This window comes from Zosterops lateralis (assembly GCF_965231275.1).
Source record: "Zosterops lateralis genome assembly, chromosome: 9".
NCBI classification, from domain to species: Eukaryota; Metazoa; Chordata; class Aves; order Passeriformes; family Zosteropidae; genus Zosterops; species Zosterops lateralis.
The window spans coordinates 4,947,932-4,965,810 of NC_139769.1; the positions used below are offsets into that span (position 1 = coordinate 4,947,932).

The 17,879-nt window shown below is 55.4% G+C and overlaps 1 protein-coding gene across 5 annotated transcripts; it reads right to left on the bottom strand.

Moving 5' to 3' along the window:
- Window positions 1–63: 63 nt before the first annotated feature.
- On the bottom strand, window positions 64–16,438 carry ACOT11 (acyl-CoA thioesterase 11). 5 transcript variants are annotated; one of them, XM_083867409.1, is made up of 19 exons: window positions 15,788–15,885; window positions 14,723–14,830; window positions 11,585–11,660; window positions 9,917–10,115; window positions 9,006–9,075; window positions 7,102–7,152; window positions 6,052–6,112; window positions 5,754–5,855; window positions 5,361–5,496; window positions 4,915–5,071; window positions 4,476–4,595; window positions 4,254–4,398; window positions 3,316–3,371; window positions 3,123–3,189; window positions 2,954–3,037; window positions 2,732–2,865; window positions 1,961–2,092; window positions 1,762–1,888; window positions 64–1,672 (listed from the first exon to the last, which is right to left on the bottom strand). In XM_083867409.1, the coding sequence occupies exons 3-19, from the start codon at window positions 11,645–11,647 to the stop codon at window positions 1,517–1,519; spliced, it is 1,860 nt and encodes a 619-aa protein (XP_083723535.1). In that variant the 5' UTR covers window positions 11,648–11,660; window positions 14,723–14,830; window positions 15,788–15,885; the 3' UTR covers window positions 64–1,516. The 5 variants fall into 5 exon arrangements, with proteins under 5 accessions (XP_083723535.1, XP_083723539.1, XP_083723538.1 ...); XM_083867413.1 differs by lacking the exon at window positions 14,723–14,830 and having other exon boundaries at window positions 15,788–15,915; XM_083867412.1 differs by lacking the exons at window positions 11,585–11,660; window positions 14,723–14,830; window positions 15,788–15,885 and adding an exon at window positions 16,183–16,438.
- Window positions 16,439–17,879: the final 1,441 nt, after the last annotated feature.

Genomic DNA, 17,879 nt, shown 5'->3' on the forward strand with positions numbered 1-17,879 from the left:
CAGGCTGGAGCCAGGGCTGACCCAGGCCTCCCAGAGGGAAAAAGCACAATACTTAAGGAGAAGGAGAGGTCAGTTAAAGTTTAATGTTCAGGCAAATACATCATCCCCTCCACTTAATCAAGCAGCAGCAATTCCTAACGGTAAGTAGGAAGGATGGCTCTCGTCCTGGTGATAAAAAGGCAGGATTGCTCTGAGTTTTAGGAGATAAGAAGGCTCTACAAAAATTGAATGTTTAGTACTATGATCAGCCTAAGATGGCTTTATCTTTTGGAGGTCGGGGCACAGCCGTGCCAGGCCTTGAGCTGAGATGTTTATGATGGGAGATACAGCAGAGATTAGGGGTTTATGGCCACAGCCAGCCCAGGGGTGGGAGCCACGGGCTGGTGGCCACAGGAGAGGGGCAGGAGCTTCTTCTGTTATAAACTGGGTGGGGAATTTGGGGGGAAAGGGACTGGGTGTTGCAGGGGGACACCTGTGGTCCTGGAAAAGACCTTGTGGTCATTTCTGGTACCCCATGGCTTCACCCCAAGTATGGCATCACCATGACTTGCTCATGGTTAAGCTCTACAAAACCTGTGGCTGAGGGCAGATATCCCCTGTGCTGTGACTGATGAGTTGCATTTCCACTGTCACCCCTGCTTCATTCTGGTGCCTTTCCCAAAGCATCCCAGACTTAGGGGAACAAGGTTTGGCTCTGTCTTTTCCTTTTTCAGCACCTCTGAGGCAGTTTGGAGTTTACATCTCAAGGTGTTGGTGCACCCAGCAGAGGGGGACAAAGGAGACATAAGAGCAACACCTTCAGGCAGTCCCCAAAAGCCACTTGCATGGAGCACCACCCCTTTCCTGCAGCACAGTCCTGCCTCAAAGGACCCCACCTCCTCCACCTGAGCGCCAGGTGTGCTGTGGGTGCAGGATCCCTGCTCCAAGCTCACCACACAGCAAGCCCCTGGAGCAGGCATTCACCCAGAGCAGATGTGGATGCTTTTCCTTTCACAACACTTTCATTGCTGCTCCTTCCATAGCCCCATGGGCTGGGATTTCAGCAGGGACTGTTTGCCAGCCTTGCCCAGGAAAAGGAGCAGCACGGGGGAGAGTGGGACGTCCCACCAGCCACCCCTACACCAGGGAGGGGTACAGCACCCACCCCACATCACTGTCCCCTCTCTCCCTTTGCTGCCTCAAAAGGAACCAGTTATGTCCCACCGAGAACTAGTGGAAAAAAAAAAAATCTGGTTTGGGAAGATTTTGGATCATATAAAGATTCAAGTAGCATTAAGTGAACTAGAAAACCAAGTCCTGTACATCAGCTTACAAAATTTCTAAATAAAATTAAAAAATTAAGAAGAAAAGGCACGACACACCAGTGCAAGGGATAAGGTGGTGCAGTAATGCCCTTCCTCCCCAGCCCTTGGGACCAAAGCCCCCAGGGAAGCAGGGTCTGGGTACCACCATCCCACATTCCCTTCCACCACAGAGGTGTCCCCTCATCTGTCTGTCCATCTGTCAGCAGATGGCCCTAGAAGTCCTGCAACCGTGAGATCAGGTCATCCTTATTCTTCAGCAGGAACTTCTCACAGGCTTCAAAGGTGGAGCAGATGTCTGAGGACAGTCCTGCCACGTTGGTGGTGACGTAGTTGAGGTACCCTGGCATAGCCTGGTTGTAATAAGCCACCTGCAAGGCACAGGACAAGGTCAGCAGAGGCACAGGGAAGGGAATAGCCTCCTCCACGGGCTGTGGGAACACAGCCACAGCATCCCAACCTTGCTCATCTCCTCTGACTCTGGCCAAATGCAGAACCCGGAGCAGAGCGTCTCCCCGCGCGTGAATTCGGCTCTGGCGGGGTGGGTGGGCAGCGTCACCGACCGAAAGGCCACCACGTAGGGGTCCCTGGGGACAAGAGAACCTGGTGAGCTGGCACAGCTTGGATGGCAGGGAGCAGGGATGGGGCTGGACACTCACCCCTTGCTGCAGGGCTTCCGCCGGGACGCCAGGATAACAAAGTCCTGCGCCTTGTTGTCGTTTCTGAGCTTCTGGCTCACCACGTGGTAGATCATGTCGTCGTCATCCACCTTCTGGACAAGCTCAGCACTCCTGTAAGGGAAGGGGACCAGTCACAGAAACCCTGCTGTGCCCCTGTGGGAAATGGATTAGTTGAGAATTCTCAAAGCCTGACAGAAGACTCACAAAGTCTGCCTTTGTACGCAAACTTTGAGATAGAAAATGCTCACTTAGAAATGCCATAGAATAGGACAGATGTTGCTAAAAGAGAAAAGGAACTTTTGCTACACAAAATCCAATAGGCCAAGAAATGCTTATGATGTATTGTAATTAAGAAATAGTTTAGCTTTTGATTGTGATTGTGTAAATTATAGCATCTGTACTGTCTCACCCTTCATATGAGACTGAAAATAGAATAAACATTTTTAAAACGCCTCTCAGTTTCCCCATCTCTAGGTCAGAAGAAAGTATAACCCAACATACCCCCTGAATCTTGGCCTTACACATTTACAGCCCACCATCAGACCCAAAATATTTGGGGGGGACCCAACATAGGTGTTTGCTCCAGCAGAGTGCAGCCATCAGCCCAGACGGAGCCAGGACAGGGACACACAGCGAGGGGTCTCAGAGAGCAAGCAAGGCAATGCCCTGGCTCCCAGGAAAACCCAAAGGGGTGCTCAACCACAAGGTTTAAACTTGGGGGAGATGTCTGGGGAGGCCTGCAGCACTCACACATAGTGACTGTCCCACTCGTGCCGGCGCCGCAGGTTGGAGAGCAGGGAGAAGGCTCGGCCGGCCGGGATGCAAACGGAAATCTCGATGCGGAAGGACAGGAATTTATCTTCCTCCAGCGTGTACATCCGCACCTCGGGGAGCACAGGGCACAGCTGGGACTCGTTCCCACTGGGATTGGCCACACTTTGGGGCCAAGGGAGAAGGGGAAGGGTTCAGTACCTTTTCCTTTTCTCTGGCGAGCACCCAGTTGGCTTTGGCCACAAGCATCTTGAGTGCAGAGACGTTGTTGTAGCTCAGATAAACCTGGGGCAGGGGCAGCGTGTCAGGGGCAGGAGTGGGAACAGGAGGAGGAACAGGAGGCAGCAGCTCCCACAGGGGATCATCCTACCTTGTTGCTTTGGTCCCAGGGCACGGAGAGAGGCACCTCAGTCTGTTTGCAGGAGACGACGTATTTTCTGCAGCAAAGGAACAGTTTCCCCTATGAGAGGACACAAACCACCCCCAGACTGTCCCTGCACCCAAGTGCTGCGCCCCCCTTTCTCCTTCCTCCATCCCCACATCCCACTCGTTTTGCTGCTCACCGGTCCAGCCGAATTTTTTTCCTAGCACTGGCTTCTCTGTACCTCCTTTCTCCATCCTGATAAATGGGAAAAGGCAATTAAGTTAATAGGAAAAGGAGGATAAAAAAAGAAAAACCCACATCTTTTTGGGAGTGGGAAGAATATTCAACAGGGAAGGGCTGGAAGGTGAAGCCCCCTTGCTTGCTAGCTGCCACCCTGCAGGGATGGTCAGTGATTAACTGTGAGTTATTTCAGCATTGCTCTGATCAAGTGATGGGCACTGGCATATTAGGGAAAATCTTTGTTGTGGCTGCAAAGCAGCAAACTGCCCCTGAAACAAAAACAGTGTACCCTAGCACCTGCAAATGTCCTCTTCTGGGGAAATAAAAGCCAAAAAAAAAGGCAGCTTATTTTGAAGAAAGTGCTGGTGTAGTGCTTTAAAGTGGGTGAAAGAAGGATTCAGGAGGCCTGACTTTGGCCATGAGATGATCTCCATCACAGTGGGAGATCCTAGTTTTAAGGCATCAAAAAAATCAGGGAGCTGGACAAGGATCAGCCCAGAAGAAGCTGAGACATGTGAGTGTTTGCTTTGCTGCCATGCTCACGTAACAGATTTTCCTAAATATTTGGATCCCAGAAAATTATGGATTAGGATGCTCTGAAAGGTAAAACACAACCTCCACATCCCTCCCCCTAAATTACAGAAAAGACGAGCTGGAATTTGCAGGCAATACTCTGCTAAGCCTTGCATGGCTAATACATCTCCATCTCTGCCCAGGCAAGTGGTTTATTTTATTAGTTATACCGAGCAATCAATTTAATTCACTTGCTATCGAGCAATTTCATTTCCATCATCGTAAAACTGCGTTTGTTTGGCTGTGAATCCCAGAACCCTTCAGGGCTGAGTGGGATTCCCAGGGGTCCAAGGCTGGGGAGAAGCTCATCCTGCTCATCCTTACCCCTGGCTCAGGTGCCACCATGGGCAGCGTGCGGGGTTGACCCTCCTGGTCCAGCACCACGAAGGTCATGAAGGCGCTGTTGATGTGCCGGCGGCTGACGGACATCTCCTGGTCATAGGCCTCGGCACAGACCCCCACCTCCATGCTGCCAGAAAGAAGGGATGATGGAGCAGAGGGGCCATGGGGAGGGTGGGGAGGGGGCTCCCAACCACCAGCACCCACCTGTTTTTGAAGGAGTTGTTGACAATGGCTTTGAGCACCAAGCGGTCCCCGACTTGCGACGGTCCCCGAAAGTGGAACATCTCGATGGCTCTCAGTGTGGGGTGGGCATGGCACAGACGACTGTGGGGACAGGTGTCACCCCACAGACATATCTTCCCCCCCATGGCACCCTCCCCAACCCAGCCAGAGACAAGGAGACCCCAAAAAAATGTCATCCCCTGGACTCCAATGGCTAAAGCCAACCATGAGAAGGAATGAGCCAACTGCAAGGAGTATGAACCTTTCCCTGGGGTCCCTGTGGAAATGTCCCAAGGGTGACATTCTGGGGGACCATCCCATCCCTCTGGAGGGTCCCTACAGTCCAGCTGTGGCCAGACCCAGCCACATGTGTCCCCTCCAGGCATGTCATCCCCTGGCCCTGAACCCCTTGTTGGATCACCTGGCTGCGATGGTGGCCACATTCTCCATCCAGGCCATGATCTGCCCACCGAAGGTGTTGCCCTGGTGGTTGGCATGTGGAGGCAGCACCAGCTCCACACTCTCCACCCGTGTTCTTTCTGCTGGCACTGCCCCGCTGCCATCCCGGGTCTCCAGCTCTGCCACAGGGGAATAACAGGGTTCAGTGTGTTGTATGGCCAGTAGGGCCCCTCTCACAGCACCCCACCAGCCCTTGTCCCTCTCCCTACAGCTGCCTTCCCACTGCATCAACCCTCCCCAGACCTCCAGGCCTGGGAGTCTGGGATGGTGGGGCCGATATCCCTATCCCCCATGGCCAGGGCATTCCCAAACCTCCACGTGATGATCACCACCAGCATCCTGCTGAGGAACTGGGATGTCAGCCGTGGGCAGTTTTTGGAAGCTCTACCGGGCTGCAGGGCACAGTACCGGTTTCCTGGGGGCTGTGGGTGAGGAGGTCCTTGAGGGTGTCCTTGTGCACCAGGCGCATGCGGCGGCGCTCGGCGGCGATGCTGTACTCGATCTTCTCCTCCTCTGTCTGCGGGGTCAGCGGCTTCAGCCTCACCTGCAAAGGGATGGCGCAGCTGCAGTCCCACTGGGGGAAGAGCAGCAGCAGCAAACAGGTGTCCTCCATGCCCAGAGTGGGGCCAAGAGTCACCACCATGCATCCCCCAAGCACGGGACAAGGGATCAGCCACCCATGAAGAAACAGCTGTTGCCACGACAGAAAGCTGAGCCCAGCCCAGCCCTGCAGAGGCCATTTCCTTACTGCCTCTGTGCAGTGAGCAACAGAGTCCCCCCAAGCCAGCAGCCACTGCTCACCTTGCTGCCCAAGGGGCCCTGTGCCACGAAAGTGGCATACGCCTTGCAGATGCTGCAATGCTTCCCGCTGCACAGGTCTTCATAGCTCACCTGGATGCCCACCTGGGAGAGGGAACAGCACCCCTGAGAGCTGGCTCTGCTCCCCAGGGACCCACATCCCACCACGCACCCCTGGCCAGAGCCAGCCAAAAACGATGAACACATGGGATTAAAGCTGGGAACTGTGGGAGGATTCGGGGATTTGGCTGGTGGGGACAGGCACACAGCAAGGGGGACAGGGGGAGGGGCACACACCAACCTCCATGCTAGAGTTAAAAGCTCGGTTCACTTTGGCTTTGATGTTGACAACTTGCCCGACGCTGAAAAACAGGAAGAAGAGAGAGTGTGTGAGGTTACTGGGGGACAACAGCCACCAAGCAGCTCCCTCAGAGGTGCCACGGCATTCCGGCTCACTGCCCACTGTGGTAAGGCTTCCTGGGACTGTGGGACATGCCAGATGGCCAGCAGGACACAGGGACAGCCACCCCTGAGACGTGAGAGCAGTGAGATGTCACCCCTGAGCAGCTCTGTGCAAGTGGGTCCCAGGTCCAGGATGCTGCCAGGGCACCCGAGGGGTGCAGAGGTGCCTGAGGCTTGCTTGGCACCCCTGCCCATGCAGGCATGCACATTCCTGCCAGAGCAAACAGCTCCTCCAGCCTTGCATCCACTGTCCTGCACAACTGGACCAGCCACAGGGTTTCCCCACAAGCAATGGATACCTTGGGATGCTGGGAGATGGCAGGAGGCAGGATCCAGCCAGCGGCATTTTGCACCATCTCTTAAATGAAACATCTGCTGGCAGCAAACTGCTGCTCTGGCAGCCTGAGCTACTCCAGACTGGCACCCATGGAATGACCAAATTAAACCTTTTAGTGACACCGGCAGCAGTCTTTACCAAATACATTTTTAAATCAGGAATATTCCTCATTCCCCAACAGACGCCAGTGCTAGAAAACTCAGTGGAAAAAACACCCTGTAACCACCACTTCTCAAAACCAGAAGAGAGGGAGAGCCAGAGTGTGCTTTGACATCAGATTTTTCCCTGTGCCCTCACACCTGACTCCAGGCTTCAAATGAGCTCCATAAATGACACTCTCTGCACATTGGCTCTGGCTGGAGCAGGAGTGCCATGAGCTGGTGCCTCTGGCTGTCCCCCAGCATGGACCCCGGGCTGGTGATGTGCCCAAACGTTAGCAGGGTTAGGTGAGCAGCCCTGTTGACATGCCATGCCACGTCAGTGGGGTTAAGGCTCCCAACTCACGGCAGCGCTGTGCTAGGCTGGCTGCTCTAGGGCCACACACGTCCGTACCCGACAGCGCTCCTCCCGTCCCGCTGCCCAGCAGGGCTTACAGACGCCTGGCTGGGGCAGAAAGAGAAAGCAAATGTGGGGAGAGGGTTAGAGGCAATGGCAGCAGCCAGATGGATGCTCTGGATGGGTTTGTGGAGAGGGGCATGCAAGGGCAAGGGGCCAGGCAGGCAGACTGGCAGCCCCACATGTCTATATATGGCCCCAAAAATACTTTACCTTCTGTGTCCTTATCAAACAGCAGAAGCCAGGGCCATAAATGCCACACGAAGCCCCACTCAAGGGTACTTGTGATCCTCTCCAGAGGCTGCAATTCCACACAGCAGGGCGGAGCGACAGGGACAATCTGCTGCCCGGCCAGTGAGCTTTAAGCCAGTAATAATTTGGGGTCTCCTCTGTGCCCTCAAGCACCTACAGCTCCTCCCTGCCTCTCCCCCGCAGTGCAAGGGCAGCACAAAGCACAAACAGCTGGGCAAGGAGATCTGACACAAAACTCCTCCACCTTCCAACAGCTCTGCAGGAAATCCTTGCCAGGCCCCTTGCTCAGAGCCTTAAGCTGGACCACAACAAGTGGGATCTGAGCCAAGAGCAGCACAAATTCCCTGCCCCCTTGGAGCAGTGCCCAGCTCACCCCTGAGGAGGGACAAATGCTTTGCAGGGCTTGATGTAATGCTGTGGAATGGGCTTGGGTCTGCTCTTCCCTGCTCCTGAAACCCAGGAGGGCTGGGGAAAATGTCCCGGGAAAAGCTGCCCCAGGAGCAGGGTATCAACCCCAGTGGTGCCACCTCTGCACCACATCCCCACACTGTGGATTTTTCATGGAGCTGAGCCCCAGGGCAATGGGCACCTCATGTGAGAGGGCAAAAGTGTGAGTTCAGAATTTTCTGGGAATGAGAGTAAAACCCAGGAGTGATTGAGACTTCTCAGTGCCAAACAAATCAGCTGACAGCCAGAAACCCCAATGCCAGCCCTGTGTACCCACACTGGTGCCTGCCCCAGCAGGCAGACCTGCACAGCAGGGAGTGGCTGGACAGTATGGATCTTGAACTGCATGGATCCTATATGGTGAGGCAGGAACTGCTGGGCAGCATGGATCCTATATTACAAAGATCCTATATGGCATAGCAAACCCCCAGGGAACCACCTGGAATGCTGGGAAGAGACAGGTACAGAGAGTGTGGGGGCTCTGAGAGATGAGTAAAGGTGGGTGGCAGTGCCTGGGCTTACTAGGGGTGTGAAAGGAGGAGACTACTTTGGGAATGCTGGGTGGGAATGGTCTCAATACTGGGAGCCTGTGAAGCACAAGGGCCAAACCCTGGGAAGGTTTTTGTCCCCTCTGGTCACACCCTCAGATCAGGAGAAACATTGTCCCCTGACACATGACATCCCAAGGGCTGCAGGGATCAGAGGGGGCACCTCTGTGGGGCAGCACCAGAGGATGCCAGACCAGCCTGGGATGGAATTTGGACCAGGCAATGCCCAGCCTGATGCATCTCACAAAGCCGGGAGGTCCCGCCGCGCCTCCGCCACCCACACGGCCGCTGCAGAGGCACGATTTGCAAGATTTGACTTTTCCAGAGCACTAAATCAGAGCTGTTTCCTGAACAAAGCCAGGGAGGAGCTGGCGCTGGGGGAAATACCGGGAAGCCAGCGCAGCAGGAGCTCCCCAGGCGACCAGACAGCGGATAAATCAGAGCAGACAGTCCATCCGCAGCCCTGCGGCGCAGACCCAGCCTCGCTCCCTGCCTGCCCTGCGAGCCTGGCACTGCCACCACACCTCCTCCTCTCCCAGGCACGCTGCTGCTCCCTGCTCCTCCAGCTCCAGCCCCTGTCCACGTTGCAGCCGGCAGATGGGAAAAACCCCTGCGTTCCCCAGCGCATGCCCCGCCGGTGCGCCGAGTATTTACCTAATGGTGTGCTCAAAATAGATATCATCCATGGAAGCTGTGACGCACGGGCAGCCGGCGTGTCTCTCGGCTGGAAAGGGAAAACAAACCTCATCAGCAACCTGCAGAAACGTGCTGAGGGTGCCAGGGGCACGAGGGCTGCTCTGCCCCAGGCTGGTGACACCAGTGACACTCAGCCAGCATCCCTTTCCCTGCTGATGCCCATTGCTGTGTTTGCAGGGACCAGAGTGGGGTTTGGAGTTTCTCCTCCCACAGCAGCGTGGGTTTGCAGATGTTTAAAGGTTTGCTGGAGGGTGTGCTGGTGTTTTCCTTCCCTCCATGAGTCTGCAGCTGTGGGGATGCACCAGCAGCTGATTCCATCTCCCCATACACAGCAAATATTTCAAAGCCACTCTGCCGGTGGCAACTTTCCCTTGGGACTCCAGGAACCTCAGAGTGCAAAACTGCTCTGGGAACCTCATCCGAATGCAGAATTGCACCCGTTTCCCTGTCATAACCTCCCTGTGCTTGGCTGAGCTGATGAGCTCCATTGCTTCCTGCTGAGTGGAGGAGCTCAGCCCACTCCAGCTGCTGCTGGTACGCCAGGGGTGCCACCAGCCTGGTCTCCCCATGCCCTGCACACCAGGCAAGGAAAAAGGCAGCATTATAAATGAAACAGGCACAGATTTTGATCTGTCCCCAAGCCAGCATGCATGCTGCAGAGCACGTCTCCTCCCCTTCTTGTCCTGCTCCTGTTTGCTCTCTAATTACTCAGCAAAATGGCATGACGTGGGTCCCCTGGCTGGCGTCACTCCGAGGCACGATGCTGGACTGACAGGGATGCTGCTGATGAGCTGGCTCCTGTGGATCCTGCCTGGTGCCTTCCCTGGCAGCCCAGCAGGATGAGGGTGCAGAGGCAGAGGGTGGCTTACCCGAGAGGCAGGCGGCCGTGTCGATCCACTTGAGCAGCTGGCCGGTGCTGAGCTCGCCGCGGTGGTTGGTGTGGCAGGGCAGGACCAGCTGGCTCATCTGCACCTCGGTGGGGTTGGGGGCAGGCGAGGGGCTGGCCATGGCCCCCGGCGCCTCTTCCCTCTCCTCTGGCTCCCGGGGACGTGGTGGAGAGGTCGAGCTCTGTGGGACACAAAAAGCTCCGGTTTACCCCAATGGGAAGCAAATCCCCTGGGAGAACAGTGGTCTGTGAAGACACTCCCCACACAGAGCTGGGAGAAGCCCAGCCCTGCCCACACCTGGACAGCACCAAACCCACCCAGCCCTTGCAAAAGACAAGGTGCCTGCAGCCAAAAGGGAAAAATCCCTCTTTAAAAAAGCTCCATAGGGGATGACTCCAGGTTTTCAGGCCATTTACCACTTAACCCCACTTCTCCCTCCTGAACAACACGAAAAACCCCTCCCAAAGTTAATCACTCTTCTGGGAAGGAATTTTTCTCCCTGACAGCTTCATTTTTAGGGTGCTGCAGCACAGGGTGGGTTTGCTCTCCTGGGGCTGGACAGTGCTCCACACCTTCCACCAACACTCCCCCTTCACCAAAGGATGCACTGGAAGCTATGTGGTACAAGCAGCAGAGGAGAAGCATCCTCAGTTTGGGGTTGTTTGGGCAGTAAAATCTGTTCTTTGCTGGTTTGTCCATTTGCTGGGCACAGAGCAGCTCCCCTGGTGCCCCGGTGGGAGGCAGGGCAGGAGAGAGAGAGGAGGCTGAGGCGGTGCTGGCAGGGAAAATAGCTGATGAGAGATGTCAAGTGAGTCGTGTTACACAAGGGGTGAACTCAGTTAGCCTGGTGAGTAACTGAGGAGACACGAGGAGCTGTCTGGGCTTCGTCACAGCCTTTCCTTCCTCTTTCTGCTCCTGCTGCAGCTCCTGCTCTCAGCACTCGCTGCGAGAGTCCCACTGCAGCAGCTTCTCTGCCCTCTGCTTTGCCCGGATTCTTTTAAAGATGGGTTTATGCTGAAATTGAAGCTTTCTCGACTACCCTGAGCTCACTGCCTCTCAGAATAGCATTTTTCTCCAGCGGGTCTAACCTCTGTTTCCATAGCTACTGGTACACGACATCCCGGGAACGGCACAAACCTCGCCTCAGCAGAGACAGCAGCGAGCTCACAGAGCTCAGCCCATGGCAAAGGTTCTCCCAGCCCACAGTCAGAGCGACCCCGGCCACCAGAGCCCCTCCAGAAGCCTCCAGACCCCTCTGTGAACCTCCCGGGCTGTTTCCCAGCACGCAGAGGCGCCTACACGAGTACCACAGAGCTATTTTGGGAAGCCAGCAGGCTCTGGGGTATGAGCCAGCAATGCAAAGAGCTCCAAAGCCTCCTGCTGCAGAGCGAGCAGACAGCCTGGCCTGAGATCCCGCCGGTCATTTTCCCGGCGTTTGACAGTTCTGAATTTTAGGGAAGAAGCTGCTAGCTGTGGGAAGAGCCCTGGCCCTGAGGCAGCCAGCAGGAGGTTGGGGATGCTGATGGGGAGGGAACTTGTTGGGAGAGGATGCAGCTCCTGGCACAGGGTGGCATCTGCCTGGCACAGCCTGGGTTAGTAGCCAGCGGCACAACAGGCAGCCATGGGTTAGTTGCACGGCACGGGGGGTACCTGGAGGCCATTGCAACAGAAGCTCAAGATGTCTTCAGGGACTATAATATTCCCCTTGACCATCTTTAAGAGACACCTGGAAAGGAGAAGAGTGGCTCTGGTTACAGCAGGGCTGGCAGAGATAGGACTGGGTGCTTCCCAGCGGGAACAAGGCAGCGTGTGTGGCGGGTTGTCACATCCTGTCCCCACAATCCATGCTGAAATTCCTCCCCACACACTGACCCCTCACCAGCACCTATCAAGGGGCTGTCAGAGCTGAAACGGAGAAGGGCAGACCTGGGGCAGGTGCCTGCCATTCCATGGGAGTCAGGTTCCACGCTCACCAGCCCGGATGAAAGAGTCCTGGCTATTTTGGGGAGCTGGACCAAAGCACACGTTGCATGGCCGTGGCCAACCCCCCAGTCAGTGACGCTGTGTCAGTGCTTCCCATGCTGCTACGTGTGACAGAGGACTGTGCCTTGACGCTGCCCTGGCCGGAGCGGTGACACTGCTGCAGTCACAAGACAGCCAGGAGCATATTTTTGGCAGCAGGCAGGGCTGAGGCTGCCATGGGTGGTACTGGGGGCAGCAAATGGGAAGCACCCGACTCCAGCAATGCTGCTGCACCCTGCTCCAGCCCCTCTGCCTTCGAAGTCCTGGCATTCCACAAGGGCATCGTGTGTCCTTGGGTGCCTGCAGCTCCCGGGCCACCCACACGGTGACTGTGTCCCAGCTGGACACTGTGGTGGCATTGCAAGGAAAGGCACCGTGGGAGCTGCAGCAAAAACAAGTGGAAGAAGCTTTATATTTACAGTTTGCTTTTAAACACAGCACTGCCAGGCCTTTGGCATACCCCCAACTTCCCAGCACATATCCCTCTGCCATGCAGGTAAAACCAGGCTGCTGGAGGGAGCAGATCTTTTCCCAAGGTATGGGATTAACTGATTTTGGCACAGGATTAAAAAAGTGGAAGCTGTAGATTTGCCTCCTGCACCATCAGGAGTTGGGTCATCACACAAGTGCCCCAATGTGGTCAGTACAAAACAAGGCACAAACAGCACCGCTGAGCCTCTCACACCCTCCCATCCACCTCTGCCTGCCCCAGCAGCATCGGGTTTTGCTTTCCCCAGCCCAAAGACCTTTTCCCTAGTCCCATGACCCCTCCAGGCTTGTTATTGAGGTTTGGGAGCTTCCTGATGCCTCACCTGCCCTCGCAAGAGTTACTCTCCTGTTTAACAAGACGGGTTTGCTGCCCAATCGCAGACACAAGGCGGTGGCCGGAGGTGTCCTGTTACACCCACCCCACTGTCCCAGCCAACAGCACCAGAGGCACATTCCTTAGAAACACAAACCTGCTGCTGGCTCCGCAATCAGAGTCACCTTGTCCCCTGGGTTGCGTTAGCAGGAGTGGGGGAAAACAGCCAGAGCTGTCTGCTTTGCATCATCCCCTGCTATTTCCCGGGCAGCCCCAGCCCACGCTCCCGCCCTGGAGAAGGGGAGAGACCCGGGACCAGGCAGCCGGTGGGTATTTATGGAGTATTTGCTATCGAAACCAAGCGAGCAAGTGTCTGTCCTCATTAAAATCTTCAGCCTCACTCAACTGTCACATTTTTAAAGCTGTTGACTGATGCAGCCCTCGGGTCACCATGGCAACGGGATGCAGTACCCAGGCAATGATGCTCTTACTCTGTCACCCCTCGAGTGACCCACTTCTACCAAAAAAAAAAAAAAAGTTCGCATTAGAGAAAAAACCCTTCCAGCACAATATTTTTCTTACCTCCTGCCACGCTCACTTCCTGTGCTGCCAAAGGCATAAGAAACCCACAGAGCAAACCAGAGAAGACACAAAGAGGAAAACACACCAACAACCCTGCAAATACTGGGGAGAGAGACCCCACTGCACCCCACATCTCTCCTATACCCTGGCAGAGGGGTTTCCCACAGCACCAAGCCACCCACAAGCCCCAGGGAAGGTGTTTCTGCTGTGAAATTCATGCTGGCCTCTTCAGAAATCACCAGGGCACCAGCAGTGTGCATGAACCTCCATTGCAAGCCTTCGTGGGTGCCACAGCTCTCTGGGATGACGCTGGGCAGACATGCAGGAGAACAGTTGTTCCCCCAAATCCTTGAGCCTACTGAAAGCAAGGTGTTTGCTTCAGCCATCCCCAAGACAGTGGATGAGAGGGAGAGATGAGGGTGAAACTGGGGTGGGGGTCCCAAGTGCTGGGCTTTGGTGGGAGGTTTGGGCAGAGCAGGGCAGCCTCACACCTTGAGCCACCCTCACACCTTGAGCCACCCTCACCTGCCCTCAGAGCTCTCTCACCACCTCACTGCCACCCCTCAAATACCTAATCCCCATTTTCCCTCACCTGGCTCTGTCTCCTCCCTCCACCCCAGCCCCTCGGTGTAACCTTATCCCTGCCTGGAAGTACTTAAACAAAAAAAAGGGGGGAGATGGTGGGAAAGAAAGCGGCGACAATGAAGTTCTCATGGCGGATTATTGGTGTATAATTGAGCAATATCCATGGTAACAAGCAAATCTGCACGCGTTAAAAAAAATTAACCTGACCTACTTTGGGAAATTCTGCCATCTCTACAGGGTACTGAGGGCTGTCCATCCCCTGAGACCCGGCCTGCCAGTCCCACTGCCAGCAGCAGCAAAGCCCTGGTGCAACCAGCATTGGAGATGCCCAGCACAGCTCAGCCCCATCACCCCATGCCCATCAGGATGGAGCAGAGCTGCTGCTCAGGATGTGGCCCCACTGGGACAAGAGGGACTGAATTGCCAGGTCATGGCACAGTGGGGAAACACAGCAGCTCCCTGCAGTGGGTCTCAGTGGGACTTCAGGAGGGTGGCCAGCCCAGAAGAAAGGCCAGGACACACTACAAGTGGTATTTCTGGCACCACAAATCATGTTTCCTTAGAGTTCATGGAGCAAAGCAAGGCACGGGGCCAGCAAAGTGCAATCCAAGGGTCAAAGGTAATAGTGGGACAGAGAATGTCTTCTCTTACATGGGGCAGATGGTTTTCCAGCCATCACCCATGGGAAAGCATCCCTCAGGGTGAGCACAGCGGGGACACCTCCAGCACCCTCACATCCCTCTCCACCACAGGAGAAGCATCCCCAGCCCTGGCCATGCCCACAGCCCCATCCATACCCCTGCTCTGGTGCTCTTTGCAGCTCCCATCAGTCTCTCAGGAAGGCTGGTGCCGATTTGGTGGCCCAGGGGCGAAGTCCCCCAGGAAGTGTCCCAGGGGACAAAGGTCTGGCTCCAGTGCAGGGGAGAACAAAGCCATATGTCACCCCAGTACAGCTATAAACACTGCCAGGCCCAAAATTCACACGCATGGGGACACCCAGCAGCACCGCCCCGCCCAGGCACCTTTGCCCTGCCACCCACGGCATTCCCAGGGAGGAGATTGCTACAACATCAACACAACCATGTTTCAGACCACCCCAGCCCAGCCCACCAAGCTGGAAGCCACCACAGTGGAGACCAAGCTGGTGCAAAGGTCTACACCCTGGTGGTCTTAACTGTGTGGTCTCCACAATGGGAGTCACCATGGCTGAGACCACTGGGGTGGAAAACACAGGTGAACACTATGGTGATGTGGTGGTTCCCAGCCTAGTAGGCACCATGGCCAAGACCACCTCATCTGAGGCAGCTGGGGTGGAGATCACCATGGCATTGTGCCACTCACCCAGCCACCCACACTGCCCACACCAGCCCCAGCACATCCCTCTGCCCTCCTCATGCCACCACCATTCCCAGCAGCCCTGTGCCCATGCTTCCCAAATATCTGCCCCTGCTTTTAAGTGAAAAGAAGCTGATTCAAGCCAAAGCCCCCTAGCACTCCTCCTGTCACACCCAGAAAGGTCGGGGGGGGTTGATGTCCCCAGCTCTCCCCTGCTGTCCCCGCTGCAGCACGAGGATGCCACGTCCCCATGGAAAAGTCACCAGTGCCGACCACGATGGAGCAGCAGCACAGCTCGCTGCAAACCCCAAAGGCAGGAAAGCACCACCCGGCTGAGCAGGGGGGTCACAAAGAGCTCTCACCCCACATCTTCCCCCTGGAAGAGCCGCCGAGTGCCGATGCAAGGCAGGACAAGCCGCCGCTCCACCGCCAGGAGTGGAAATCTCTCTCCACAGAGCTCCCGCTCACCCAGCCCTGGGGTTCCCCCCGCCTTGTCCCTATCGTGCCCAGCTCCCCCCAGCCCTCACCTCAGCCAGAAGAAGCTGAGCATTTGCGGGAGGTGTGGAGGCGACGGCCGGCTCGCAGGAGAAGCGTCCGGACACCTGCGGGCGTCGAGGCCGGGCTGGCCGGGAGCCCTGGGCCGGGGCCAGCGCACACCCCCGCCCGCTTCCTTAAATGTGCTCACGGCACAACTTTTCTTAAGGTAGCGCCTGGGAAATGGCCGGCGCTGGGGAGCTTGGCTCTGGATGCAGCAGGGAATGTGCCGGGCTGGCTGCGGAGCCGGGGGGAGCTGCCAGCGCCTCTGCAGAGCGGGTGATGCCGCTCCCTGCAGCCCTCCCCAGGGAGCAGCTGCAGGGGTGAGATTGCCTCCCCAGCCCGCTCATCATCCTCTTCTCCCCTCCATCAGCTCAGTTAAACTTACCTGAAAATATCAGTATTTTCCCCCAGAGTCGCAGGTGATGACACCAAACTCGCTGTCCGGAAAAACCTCAGCAAACTTCTCCAAAGCTGATCCAATCCACACAGCTGCTCCCCCGGCCCTGCTGCCTTTGAAGTACCTGTGACAGGGCTTGTCACAAAACCTTTTTTTTTTTTTTTTTTTTTTTTTTTAACAAGGAAATAAAATGCAAATTGCCATGTCACCGCGTTAATGACTATCGGGTTTCATGGAGATGTTGTTCTATTTGTATTTGATTTACACACTTTTACAAGTGAGGCTTGGTAATCAACCTACAAGAGTTTGATCAAAGCTCTTGGCAGGCACCGGCAGCACAAGTATTGCCACTGCAAAGCCAGCAGAGAAATAATCAAGCAATATCAACAGGAAATAAGGCCCCACTCTTTTCAATTTTTTTTTTTTTTTTTTTTTTTTTTTTTTTTTTTTTTTTTTAAGATAGATAGATAAGAATAACAAAGCACTGAAACAGGGGAAAACGCCCTGCCTCGGCCACCTAAATTTTAGACTGGTTGTGGAAAATGTTCATCAAAACCCTAGACCCAGGCAGAGGGGAGTGGGACACCTGGACACCTCTGCAAGAGCCTGGCCGGGGGATGGAGGGAGGGATGGAGGTGGAGGGAGGGATGGAGGTGGGGCTCAGCCCAGGGTGATGAGCCCCTGAGGGGGTTTGGAGCCTTTGGGGGATGGAGAAGGCAGCGCTGCTTGGCACCAGATGATTGATCCGATTATGGTGATGGAGATTCTCTCTGGAAGAAGATTGTCGCCTGAGGACTTTAACCCCACTGAGCATTCACTGCTCAGCTACTTGGATAAAATCTGCATTCTTCATTCCGGGAGCAGGAACAGCGAGGCCCTTCGGCCCTGCACAGCCCCTTCCATGTCTTGCAGGTGGCTTTGCTGAGGTTAAATTCCATCCTTTCAGAAAACAACGTTTCCTTTAAAGCGTTCCCTTTTGGGACAGCAAATAAGATATTTCTCACCAGGATGGTTTTCTACCCCCTTGCAGCAGCCTGCAAACCAGATCACAGCGAGCATCCTCCAGAAACATCTCCCCACCTTTAGCAGGCAGGCCCCTGGCCAGGGGGAAGCTCTTCAGGGATCTCTCCCTCCCTCCTTAGGACTGTTTGTTTCTGCAGCCAGAGATTAGGATCAAAAGGTTTGTTCCATGAAGGGAAAACAATTCTTCCCACTCGTCAGAGGGAACAGCACAATCAGAAACACTTCAGACGCTTGACCCACGCTCGAGCCTCCAAGCAAAAGTTGCAAGGAGAGGTTGATGTTTTCCAGGCCCAATTAGCATAATGTTGTAATTCCCGAGCTCTCGGGCTGCCTGTATCCCCTCGCCCCGGCCGCCCAGCGAGAGCAGCCGGCACCAGCTCCCCTCCTTCTGATCCATCACCATATGCCCGTCTTTTACAGTTCTTTGGTGCGTGATGCTCAGAGAGTGGATAATTAGCTAAATGAATTAATTGACATTCATACTCGTAATTAGCAAACCGGTTACAAGCAGCTATTCTCCTTGGGACAGCGAAAATTTCTCAGGGATTGGTGTTAAAACACTGGAAAATCGTTCGGGGTAAAATACGGAGGGCTGGTGGCGCCCGGGTTCTGCCTGGGCTGTAAGAGCCGCGGCAGGGAAAACAAGCCCGAGCGAGGGCAGA